Below are 12,481 nucleotides of genomic sequence, written 5' to 3' on the forward strand. Positions count from 1 at the left end.
TTTTTTTTTTTTTTGAAAAGTTAATTAAAAGTATAGTTAAATTTTTTACTTCATTAAATATATATTTTAATTTTTTTTTATTTTATACTTCATCAAAACTATTCCGTCGAAATAAAATATTACTAAAAATTAGAAGTGAAGCCCGTGTTTTTTAAATTTGAAATAAAAAATAATGTTTACTTCGTCGGTGTTTTTACTGAAGTTGATTGGTATATACTACTTCATAATTAATAATCGTCGAAGTAACCATTGGCGAAATAAAAACCAAAAATTCAACTGGTGTACATGAATTATGTGATTGGATTAACAAATTAATATGTCAATACTACTTTTGGGTTTTTAAAGTAAAAACTAGATTATTTAAATGTTATATTATAGATTAGAACTTCTATGTTCAATGTGAGTATAAAATATCCTTCCAAGATCATAAATAATACTACAGGATGCATTCAACACATGTTTCTTCATCAAGTGGCGATAAAAGAAAAACATGATCAAAATGAAGGAATCATTTTTTTGCCAAAGGCCTTGCTGACATAACCAATCAAATTTTGAAAGAAAAATAGACCATAATTGGGATTTCTTTTGATCGGAAACTCTGGAAGGCATGATCTTGCAAACGGCCTCATCCTTTGATCTTAGAAGCTTCAGAGCAGGATGAACTTTAAGATCTCCTGCGACAATCTTCTGCCCTCCACATCGATGTAAGGTGGAACAATATCTGCAGGACAGATATATTCGACAGTTCTTTTGATGATGTTTAGAGGTGAGGCTGCAGAACAGAGACAAAACAAAAGAAAAAAGTCTCAGAAAAGAAAGAAAATGGAGCAGAAGAATATGCCAACACAAGAATATATAGCGTCTACAATTCACGGAAATGGATTTTCATGCCACAGATATGGTTAAGGGATATGTTTTCAGAAAAGTAAAATACAGCGGAAATGAAAAATTTTTCTCAATGCACCTTTTTTGAGTCCAGGGGAGAAGGAATGTTGAACTTTAACCAAGCACTTGATGGAGCTATTATAAATGTAAACATTTAGTACCGCGTCTGTGCCCGGATGCAGGTGAAGCTGACATACATAAAGTGTTGGATTATATATATATATACATATATATATTGGGTTGTGTATGTTAATGACCCGATTTGAACTGAAAAAAGTTTGACTCATGTGCAAGTGTACGAACTTGACTTGGGTGCGCATCGAATATCAGACCGATCGATCAAGACAAAAAATCCTAGCTAGATTAATAATCAATAGCCCGATTCAAACTGAAAAAAGCTTGACTCATGTGCAAGCGTACAAACATGACTTGGGTGCACGTCGAATGTCATACCGATCAAGACAAAAAATCTTAGCTAGATTAATAATCAATGACCAGATTTAAACTGAAAAAAGCTTGACTCATTGCAAGCGTACAAACATAACTTAGGTGCGCGTCGAATGTCTGACCGATTAGGACAAAAAATCCTAGCTAGGTTAATAATCAATAGCCCGATTTAAACTGAAAAACACTTGACTCATGTGCAAGCGTACGGATATGATCTGGGTGCGCATCGAATGTAACACTTAAAGATATCCTTGCTCTATTATTTTTCAGCAAATCAGTACACATAAATTACAGACAAGCACATGAAAATGGCAAAGAATCAGATTACATTTAAATGTAAGTTCGATGCAATCAACCCAGTGCAGAAAAATCTCATACAAGAATCGTTCGTGCTATAAATTCCAAATGCCTAGCTCTCTAAAACTTCTTCTATTTGGATGAATAAATGCAATTAACACAACACAGTACGCACATTTCTGAGCAAAACCCGGACTTTTTCTACAACCTCATCGGACCCGAATTCGGGCACAACTTCGAGATAAAAAATCCTAGAAAGGAAGAAAGATCGACCCAAATGGTTCACAAGTTTCTTAATCTGATTCGACTGAACCGAAATGAGGCGCTTATTGCCGCCGTGCTGGCCATCTTCTTGCTCGAACACAATGCTCGGCACACGGCCAGTTTTCCTCTCCTTGGCGGCAATATTCTTGCCGGAGGTGGCTCTTGGCATCGCGTTGATGGTTTCAGCTTTTGATTTCTTTCGCGTTTTTTTTTCGAATTTATAATAAAAAATAATATTTTTTTTATGAATATTTAAAACAAAAAATATATATAATAAAAATGATCCATAAGTCTTTCTCATAAATTTTTTTTATGTATAATAAATTACAATATTGGTACAAATAAATTGTTTCAATCTAACTTTGATTTTTTTTTTTACATATCAAGCTTATATAAATATAACAGCGTGACAAAAATTCACATACACGTTATTTTATGAGGATATTTACATGATATAATCTCATCAATCTATATTTATGAGACGTGTCGATCTTATTTATATCTTAAGTGAAAGTAATATTTGTGACATAAATTTTTTTCATAGGTCTAGTCAAATATAAAATTCGCCTAAAAAAATGGACATCAATCTTATAAGAGTTTTGTTGATTTTATAAATACATTGAAGTACACAATATAAAATATTATTATACATCCCATAATAAATAGTTATTTGGCATATCTAAAACATGTCATTAAACGAATAATTGATTATTAAAACATGAATTTTTATTTAATATGAGCACAAATTATTTTTAATGAAAAATGTGATTTTTATTTTTATTTTTATTTTTGCAACATAATTAATTAATTATTAATGAAAAAATTCCGAAGAAGATTCTCAGTCAGCTGACAGTTACTGAATCGTCTGCACGCGCGCTGAATCTGTATCCACCAATTTTTTTTTGTTTTTATGGCGGAAGAGGAGCGAAGAAGAAGAAGGGGGATACATTCTGGGAAAAAAAATGGTGGACAAAATCCACGATTCCGACGGCGAGACCACGGCCTACCGTTTCTTCGGCAGGAAGAAACCAGTTCACAAAGTCTTTGGCGATGGCAAACGTAAGAAATTTTCCTTTTTTTACTCTATTTTTGGGTATTTTGTGACAATTCTGAGATTCGATGTAAATTTTATTTATTTCGGTTTCTGGACTCTCTAATGTCTGTTTCAATGAATTTCTCTGTAACTTTTTGGATATTTTGTGGGATTATCAATTTATTTGTCCTTTTGGAGATTATCGTATAAACTTGGCATTGTTTCCTTTTGTGAAAAGGGAATCTGATGAAGACGGAGCTTTCTATTCTTTGTTGTAAAATGAATTTAGTTTACTAGACTTATGGGTGTCAACTTTTTTACTTTTATTTAGAAATTTGCAGTTATTCCTTATTTTACTTGGAATCCTGAGCTATGCTTTTAATTAAAATACTTAAATTTTCATCCCTTTTGTATAAATTATAAATGTTTGATGCAATTTGATAATGGAAGCCAAATATTACATATGTTCTTGGTTTTATTTTTTCTTCCATGTCCTTAGTTTTTTTTATCCAGTTTCACTCTTTTTCTGGTTTTGGTTCTTTCCATTTTGTGCTCTGAATTTGCGCGTGTTTATGAATACGACACCATATTTGAGTGGCTACTAATGTAAATTCATAAAGTCGATCAATATCCTAACTGTGAGTGCATAAAATGAACTTGCGGTCACGTTGTAATTTGTATGTAGAGTTTATGAACTAGCAATTCTTGTTACAAACATCTTGATTAGTTGATTATTTTTGAGAATGCATAACTTTCGTATCAAAGTATAGATTCTTAAAGTGGAAAATTCTTCTTTTGGTTGCTTGAACTTTATAGATTCATATGTTTCAATTATTTCGTTGTATAAAGGTCATACAGTCGTTTCTCTGCTTTGCTGGATGCGAATAATTTTAGAAATTCACCAGCATCGTGCTCAGCTATCAATCAGTTTACAAAAGAAAAATGAACCATTTCTAAGATTTTCAACTGAAATACACACACACACACACCTGTGCGTGTGTGAATGCCTATATCTATCTACTATTAAATATTTATACTTATATTAAACAAGAGACCTTTATAGCAACCTCTCTTTCGTATATTATTTTTTAATTCCTAAAATTCACTTTCTTATATAATATTAATTTTATCCAATTTTCAGCATTGTCTTTTTATCTCCTAAAATAACTATTATGTACTTTACTAATTATATAATACATTATCTTTTGATATTTAAAAATATTGGTTTACACAGATAATTAATTTAAACATATGCATCGTGTGTGCAATATTACTTGTACTTTGTATTTAGGGAGAGTCCCTTAGAGCTCCGATTTGGTCGCTTGATGTGCCATTTTATGGTGACAAAAATACTCCATGTATTGTTATTATAAACCAATTTTACTTTATTTTGAATTGCACATATATCTAGTTATCTATATTGTCTATTTTTGTAACTAGTGCGCCTTATAGCTCAAATTTAATGTGTTATTTGGCATAATGACAAACTACTTCACCAATGTTCACAAATCAATTTTTACTTCATGTGGCCTCTTTGGATAGTCTTTCGTGTAACTTGCGCAAGAATTAAAATATATATATATATATAATTTGTTTACAAGTTAATATGTTTTAAAAACTATTTTAATTTTATCATAAATTATATTGTTTGCTAACGATTTTGATCCATCATCTAAACATTTTCTTTCTCCATTAGTTAAGTGCCTCGATTTATCTTATATTTTAATCAACTCAAAGTAACCAAAAGTTCTTGGCATCCAAAATTTGTGAATTTATACAACCTATTATGCATGCATGTTGTGAAGCACCTTATGGTAGTGTGTGTGTGTGTGACTGTGTTTGTGTTCATTGTTTTTTATTATCAGCTGCGGATGTGTTCTTATGGAGGGACAAGAAGCTCTCAGCAGGAGTGCTCGGTGGGGTGTCTGCAATATGGGTTTTGTTTGATGTCCTTGAATACCATTTGCTCACATTGGTCTCTCATGGTTTGATTCTTGCATTGGCTTTATCATTCTTGTGGTCAAATGCTACAACCTTCATCAATAAGTAAGCTATTGTATTGTTTTCTAACCTGGAGAATGCTGATGAGGGTGACATACTATTTGTGGGGAAAAAACTTACATTTTTGGAAGTGTTACATGTGGAATTGGAAGCTTTTTCAGTCACGGAGTGGTTGCCCTGATTCATTCCTGTTGGTTTTACTTTTTCTCCACCCCATAGTTCGTCAATATCCTTTTCGCTTTGCATAAATGATACTAATGAATTGTATTTTCTTCGTGTGTTTTATTTCATTCTAGATCTCCTCAACGCATCCCAAAAGTTGAGCTTCCAGAAGATCCTGTCCTAAAATTGGCATCGGCTTTGAGGATCGAGATCAATCAAGCTGGTGCATTTCTGAGGGATATTGCACTTGGAAAGGATTTGAAGATGTTTCTCTGTGTAATTGATTTTTTGGGTTTTGTTTAAACTAATCCAATTCCTAAATGCTTGATGTGGTTGGTCACGCGAGATGAAAATGTGTTGACATGTCACTGTCTCAAAGTAAATTTTTTTCAATATTTTACTAAATTCTCCCGTCTAGTCCCCTAATAATTTTTTTATTTATTGAAGGTTCTGTTTAAACTTATTCAACGTATGAAAATAGTAGTTCCTATTAGATTTTTTTCCTCGACTCAGATGTAAATACTTAAAATTATCAAATATTTACTTGCTTTGATGTTAGCCTTCCCCCTCTAATCTGTGCTCAGTATTACAAATGGTTTGTCACTGAGATTTTACGGGTCCAACTTTTTTTGCAAATTTAAAAATGAGGTTGAACACATAATTAACAGCAAAAATTTTGCTTCTGGCTTGTGTTTTGTTTGAACTGATAAATTTTATAATGCCATAATGAGCAGGTGATAGCCGGCTTGTGGGTGTTGTCGCTTGTTGGAAGTTGCTGTGATTTTTTGACTCTGCTGTATATAAGTAATGTCCATCAGGCAGAACTACATCGGTTTTTCTTTCCTTTTTTTCCAGAACCATGAAAATGATGTGTCACCAACATGGCAAAGTCTGGGATGTCCCAATTCTTACACAATATTCATTGTCATTTCAACAGGTGTTGTGCTGCTATTCACGGTGCCTGTTTTTTACGAGAAGTATGAAAATCAGGTAGACTCTTTTGCCCAGAAGGCCACGGCTGAGCTCAAGAAACAGTATGATGTATTTGATGCTAATGTACTGTCTAAGATTCCGAGAGGGCCATTGAAGGATAAAAAGAGGGTTTGAGCCCATTATTGTATATGAGTTGTTCTCTGTAGTTTCAATGTCTTTGCCGCTCCGGTTTCATGAAAATTTCGATAAAACTTATAGTTGGTTAAGGATAGTTTGGTTTCTCTGAGTTTCCTTTAGGATCATAAATTCAGCTCCAGGATAAATATTTGAATGTGCATGGAATGTGTAAGCTACGGTTGTTTAAATTTCTACGGTTGATTGATGTGATTATACGTGATTCTAAGAACATTGAAAGTTTATTATAAATATATATAATGCAGATTAGAGATACACTGTAATTGATTCTTATTAAGCTGATGCAAATGATTTTACGACTCTTTGGTCGAACTTTCAAGTTGTCTTTCTAGACTATGTTTGGAAAATTCAAACCTCAATGGCAATAGTGTTTTAATTTGGAATTTAAAGAAAAATGTCACAACACAACAAAATTTAATTAAATAACTTTGAAACGAAATAATGACTGTTAATTAATACATTGATCAAAGGAAACGACCGTCTAACCTTAAATAGTAACTTCTTTCTTATTTATCTTTAAATACAACTGATACATCCACACCCCCTACCCTCTATTTCTACATATTAAGTACTATGAACATGGAGATGTTCATCGTTCCCCATCGACTATCGTTTAGGTCACTTACCTTTTATTGCAGCGAAAAAAGAAAGAATACAAACGAGGACACAGACACGATTGATGAATTACTACACCGCTAACAATATACACTTCAATCTAACTTAAATGGTTAACCAATGAAAGTGGACTACTAGTCCACTCCTGTATTCTTTCTTATATTATTATTAATAAAATATCGTTTCTTATTAAAAAAAAAAAGATAGATCCAGACAGTTTTCCCACCATTTTCTTGAACAAGTTATAAACTCTCTGCGACAATGTCCCTCAGATAAAAGACAACGGGACTGATCTTGGATACATCGACTAAAACCTGTATCATTTATATCAAGTTTAGAACATCATCAAATACATATTTAAAAATTCATCTGAAGAAAATGCTATACCTTGTAAAGTGTCTGTATAAAAAGCTTATCATCAAAGCACCAGCTGCTTGTGCGCCTGAGAGGAGCTGAAAGACAAAGGATTTTGAGAAAGCAAAGAGAGCGATAGCTTGAAGTATCTTATGAGATTGAGTATAATCCAGCTTGCATGCAGTGAACTCAACCGTACTTTTGGACTCATACATAATTGCCCATGCGAGTTATCCTCTTGAAAATCATCTTTCAATTTTCGGCATTCAGTTTTTCTTCTATCGAAGGTTTCAATATATAAAACGATAATAACTTGGGTTCAATCAATTATGCCAATCCCTGCCTAAAGATAAATAAATCTCATTCATAACCCAATTGAAAAAGCCAACCACATTACAAATTTTTCTATGCTTCATGACATGGCCAAATGCAGTTCTCTTTGGGGGAAGATTGCATAACCTGATATATCAATTTGTATTCAAACTTAAACAAGATGCTGTATCGTATGATATCTGATATTCTTTGCAAAGAAAAAGTTCGGATACCACAATTATCATCCACCGGCAAAATGTTTTGCGGAGATGGATTTACTGGTTGAATCAAGACTGTTCATGCTTGCAGAGGCAGATGAATTTCTCCGCAGTGGTGAAGAATTAGAGCCTTCCTGTCCACTGCGCATATCAAATAATCCCACAATCAGATAACACGAAAATAAAATGACAAACATTTGAAAGTGCTTAGAGAACAACACACTTTGTTCGAAGATCAATTCCACTGCTTTGTCTGTGTTGTGCCTGCGACATAATAGAAGGATAAAACGAAAATGCAAAAGAAGTAAATAAATGCCTTGGACAAGAAAATTCAAAATACGACAGAATTACAAACCGATAAATTGACAGTCAAAGATATGGATGAGCTCAGAAATAAAATTTTATAGTATATGTAGAGCAATCGAAGTATGAGATACTTTGTATAATATGATGGATCACGAGAAAAGAGGGCACAAATAAGAGCTATACTCTGTTGTAGGACAGCAATGTTGTATAATAAAGCATGTTGGTATGCTTTCTTATTATTATGTAGATAGTTATTGCTGTTGGTATGATATTCTTTTTACTTGGGAAATCAAGGGATATAAATGGGTGAATCAAATGGCTAGGTGAAAATAGTCGAGGCAAGAGTTTGACTCTTTTTCCTTAAAACGATATTGTCCCGCCCCGATGCTCACGGTTAATGGCAATTCGTTTCCCAAGATACAAAAATTAATTGAGTTTAAATTTTATCGAGTGAAAAGATTGAATCGAAATGATTATATATAATATATTATTATATTATAAAATAATTATATATATATATATAATTAAAAAAATTGAAATCACACGGCCATTTGGCCGTGTGATTCAGTGAATGTGGAAGAGGCGCCCCTTTGGTCTTGGCCGAATGGCCAAGATGATTGTGATTCAAGGTTATGAAGTGATTCATCATTTCATGAAAGCTTTTCATCTATCATAAATAGGACATCCCTCATTTGTTTTCATTGCACCATTTTCTCTTATTCTCCTTCTCTCTCAAGTTTAATTCTTTATGCGAATTTTTAAGCAATAGCGCTTAAAGTTCAAATTTTCAAGATATAAAATCTTAAGTTTGGATTTTTTAAGTTTATACGCTTAAATTCGAACTTTGGAATTAAATTCAAGAGTTGTTTTCTAGTTTTGAGTTTTTTAAGCATTTGCTCTTAAATCCAAGTTTTGCAAGATTTAAACTCTTGGAATTGGATTTTTTAAGTTTAACGCTTAGACTTCGAAATTAGAAAGTTTTCATACCACATTGATAGCGTTCTAAACATTTCAAGTTCGTGTGGCTTTGAAATTTGTAGTGCTACTATTTTAAAACCGTAGTCGTTGTATCTTGGGAAACGAATTGCCAATAACCGTGAGCATCGGGGCTGGGCAATATCGTTTTAAGGAAAAAGAGTCAAACTCTTGCCTCGACTATTTTCACCTAACCATGTGGTTCACCCATTTATATCCCTTGATTTTCCAAGTCAAAAGAATACCAGACCAACAATTGCTTGGATACATCACAACAAGTAAAAGAGGACAATTTGAGATGGATTATGAACATAAATCATACTTAGAATCCAACACATACATTTGACATATACTCCTAGGTTATTCATATACATACATCAGTTTGATGCCCATGTATTATAATCATATATATTTTAAGAAAGACACATGGCACAACAAGGAAGATACGTGATGCGATTACGGAAGAGCGTTATAATAAAGACACAATACAACACGGAGAAAGTTAGAAATAACTTAACATCGTAGAGTGTTGGCTCATGCGAGTCAACTTTATCCCAAAAGGAATAATTTAACCATATCATACCTTTATTTTCGGCAGTTGATCGAAGGATTGAAAAGGGTCCAAGAAATTCTGACATTCGACCCAGCCTTGTTTCGGATATTGACCTTTTGAAAGACTGCAATAAATATGTTGGGAATAATGCAGATTTCATAAAATATATACTCATTTGAGTCAATATAGACGCTTGAAAGTCAACTTATTTACCAGCCAGGAAACAAAAAATTTATTCTTCTTATATACAGGCCAGTCATAAAAAAAAAAAATAATTATCCATAGAACTTACAGTTACTTTACTAGGAGCCCCATATTTGCTTTGAATCTGTTTTAATAAACCACAGAAGCTTTAGCAAAAGAAATCTGAATATGATTTCCTGCTAAAATAGAAATTCAGGTGCCCTCGACCCACCTCTAGAGAAAAATCTGTTACATCTAGTAACAGTAGTTTGGCTTCAAAATAATGAGCTAAGGCCTTAGAAAGTATTTGCTGGTATGTCTCTGGAAAACAATATTTCCTGAAACACAAAATGCCTTTAAGATCAAGAAAAGGAAAAATGAAAATCTAGATGACAATGTACCAGCGAGACCAGAGAGCAAAATTGTTCTGCTTGCCGGAGAAAGATTCCGTGCGTTATTACTCAAATCAGCTTTCTTTAAATGAACAAAAGCCGCACTGGTCAACAAGACCCTTGTCTGCTCACTGTCCATTAATTAAAAAACCTTATCAGTTTCACCATGCTCCCTGCTGTTAACGACGAGACCAGTATTTCATGTTCCATCATTAGCAGAGTGATACCGGTATCACCACCTCTCAATCTGCTGACATTCTGCGATCCCGACGCTAATCCAAGCCCCAACCCAACTCCTATCCCTACTCCAAAAGCCGACATCAACATATGCTTCCATTCCATTTCTTCTCTCGATCCAGAAAATTTCTATCTCTATATGCTCTGATTTGTCAGAAAACTAGAATAAATATACAATCTTTACGTCGAGAATATGAAATTTACTAATCTGTAATTACGTATTTATTTTGGTTTAATTCTGTGTTTGTTTTATGGAAATAAAATGGAACAATGCTGAGTATCAATGTGTGAATTCTGTTCTACACGGCGGTGATATGGTGGCCGGAGTAAAAAGCAAGCGGCGCCGGTGGTGGTTTGATTTTTTACTGTGCATAAAGGTGGTTGGTTCCCGCTTCATGAGGCATAGGCTTCTCAAAATTTATTTAATGCGGGGGGAGCACATGGGGCCCACAGGTTAATTAACGGATAATAACGTAAAATGACGTGGCTGCGTCAACGGCTGGATGAGAGCATGTCGAACTTATCTGTAAACAAGATGAACTGTCCTCGCGATTGCTCCAAGTACAATTTAATAAGGAGGATTTTTATAATCACACTTCAAATCTCTCTTATTTTAAAATTTTTGTGATTTTTTAAAATGGAAAATTATATTTTTGTTTATATGTTTTTTTTTAAATTATCAAATTTTAATTTTTGTCTGGTATTTTTGTTTTCTTGATAATTTTGTTCTTTTTTCGACAAACTTATGATGTATGAAATGTCATGTCAAAACTCTCACACGCTAAAATCATCCGGACCTTTGTGAAAATCTTAATTATTACAAAATCCACTATGAAAAAACAATAGACTAACATGTCTATGAACTTTTAAAATTTTGGCTAACATGCCCATACTCAATCGAAAATATTTTTAATTGTCAAATGAAATGTCATCTCAAAACTCTCACACGCTAAAATCATCCGGACCTTTGTGAAAATCTTAATTATTACAAAATCCACTATGAAAAAACAATAGACTAATATGTCTATGAACTTTTAAAATTTTGGCTAACATGCCCATGCTCAATCGAAAATATTTTTAATTGTCAAATGACTTTTATATCTTCAAATTACCATATCAATTTTGTGGGTTTAGGGTTCACACGGTCCAAGGCTAGTTCCGATCGTTTGTGTATTTTTCCGACAATTTACGATTGATTATCAATGTCAATCGACACTAAAACTTCTGTTTTTTTTTTTTTTATAGATAGTCGTGAAGCCCAAATCGGAGCTAAAATGACCAAAGTCAAAATAAAATTGCGCATGGGAAAAAAGAAGAAACAGATTCAGAGTAATTTCGAGCTAAACATCAAATTTCTTTGCGATTTTGATGTCAATGAAAATCTTAAGTCATGTAAATTTCAATTACGTTATCAATAAAATTAAATATTATTTTTTTATTATCACATCTTTGTTAGAACATTATCATAGAGTAACTAATTATATAATCTAGACGTGGATGAATTTCTCAATTATTCAGTTGCCAAAAGTTTTGACTTTGGATTTTAAATTCACATGATCCACTCATTCAAAGTTATTACATCAGTGAACTATATTTTTTAAAAAGTTCAAATGGGAAATAATTGCTTTGCGACCCATAATTTTAAGTAACTTTGCGATATCCATCATTTAGTTCTCAACGTGTATAGATTTTATACAATAATATTCATTTATTTATTTAGTCAAAGCCAACAAATGATTATATCTATACTATATATAATTTTTTTAAAAAAAAGTTAAACATTCGTACCATCAAATCGATAAATCCCAAGTTACAATACAAGAAAGTCAAGATGGAATATTTCCATCTAGCCAAAGTAAATGGGAAGCCTTATTGAATGCTCTATGAGCAAGAAAGTGTACCACAGTATTGGCCGAACAATACATATGCTTGATCGATATAGTTAGTCCATTATATATAGGTANATGTATATATATGTTTTCATATTTTTCTCAACTAATTTTTATCGATATGAGAAGTAAACCAGTAATTTATCTATATAAAAAAGTCATAATAAAAAAAGATTTCATGTGCACGATTATATATTTTTACTAGATTAAAAAATTTGGAGCTAGAATGG

The 12,481-nt window shown here is 32.7% G+C and overlaps 1 protein-coding gene, 1 long non-coding RNA gene and 1 pseudogene across 2 annotated transcripts; 1 reads left to right on the forward strand and 2 right to left on the reverse strand.

Annotated features, from left to right (window-relative positions):
- Window positions 1-372: 372 nt before the first annotated feature.
- Window positions 373-2,357, reverse strand: LOC140990125 (uncharacterized; annotated as a pseudogene).
- Window positions 2,358-2,765: 408 nt separating this feature from the next.
- Window positions 2,766-6,414, forward strand: LOC140989175 (reticulon-like protein B2). Its single transcript, XM_073458300.1, has 5 exons — window positions 2,766-2,952; window positions 4,792-4,972; window positions 5,224-5,365; window positions 5,824-5,893; window positions 6,027-6,414. Exons 1-5 carry the CDS (start codon window positions 2,856-2,858, stop codon window positions 6,194-6,196), a joined length of 660 nt encoding a protein of 219 aa, XP_073314401.1. The 5' UTR covers window positions 2,766-2,855; the 3' UTR covers window positions 6,197-6,414.
- Window positions 6,415-9,572: 3,158 nt separating this feature from the next.
- On the reverse strand, window positions 9,573-10,043 carry LOC140989893 (uncharacterized). Its single transcript, XR_012177599.1, has 3 exons — window positions 9,966-10,043; window positions 9,843-9,878; window positions 9,573-9,674 (listed from the first exon to the last, which is right to left on the reverse strand). It is a non-coding gene; the product is annotated as an uncharacterized lncRNA (long non-coding RNA).
- Between the last annotated feature and the right edge of the window lie 2,438 nt (window positions 10,044-12,481).

This window comes from Primulina huaijiensis, chromosome 12, assembly GCF_012295235.1.
Source record: "Primulina huaijiensis isolate GDHJ02 chromosome 12, ASM1229523v2, whole genome shotgun sequence".
Taxonomy (NCBI): Eukaryota; Viridiplantae; Streptophyta; class Magnoliopsida; order Lamiales; family Gesneriaceae; genus Primulina; species Primulina huaijiensis.

Excerpts from the sequence above, each read along its gene's own strand:
- LOC140989175 (XM_073458300.1), top strand. The coding sequence starts at position 2,856 with ATGGTGGACAAAATCCACGATTCCGACGGCGAGACCACGGCCTACCGT. Across the intron at positions 2,953-4,791 it reads AGTCTTTGGCGATGGCAAAC|CTGCGGATGTGTTCTTATGG; the intron begins GTAAGAAATTTT and ends TTTTATTATCAG. Across the intron at positions 4,973-5,223 it reads GCTACAACCTTCATCAATAA|ATCTCCTCAACGCATCCCAA; the intron begins GTAAGCTATTGT and ends ATTTCATTCTAG.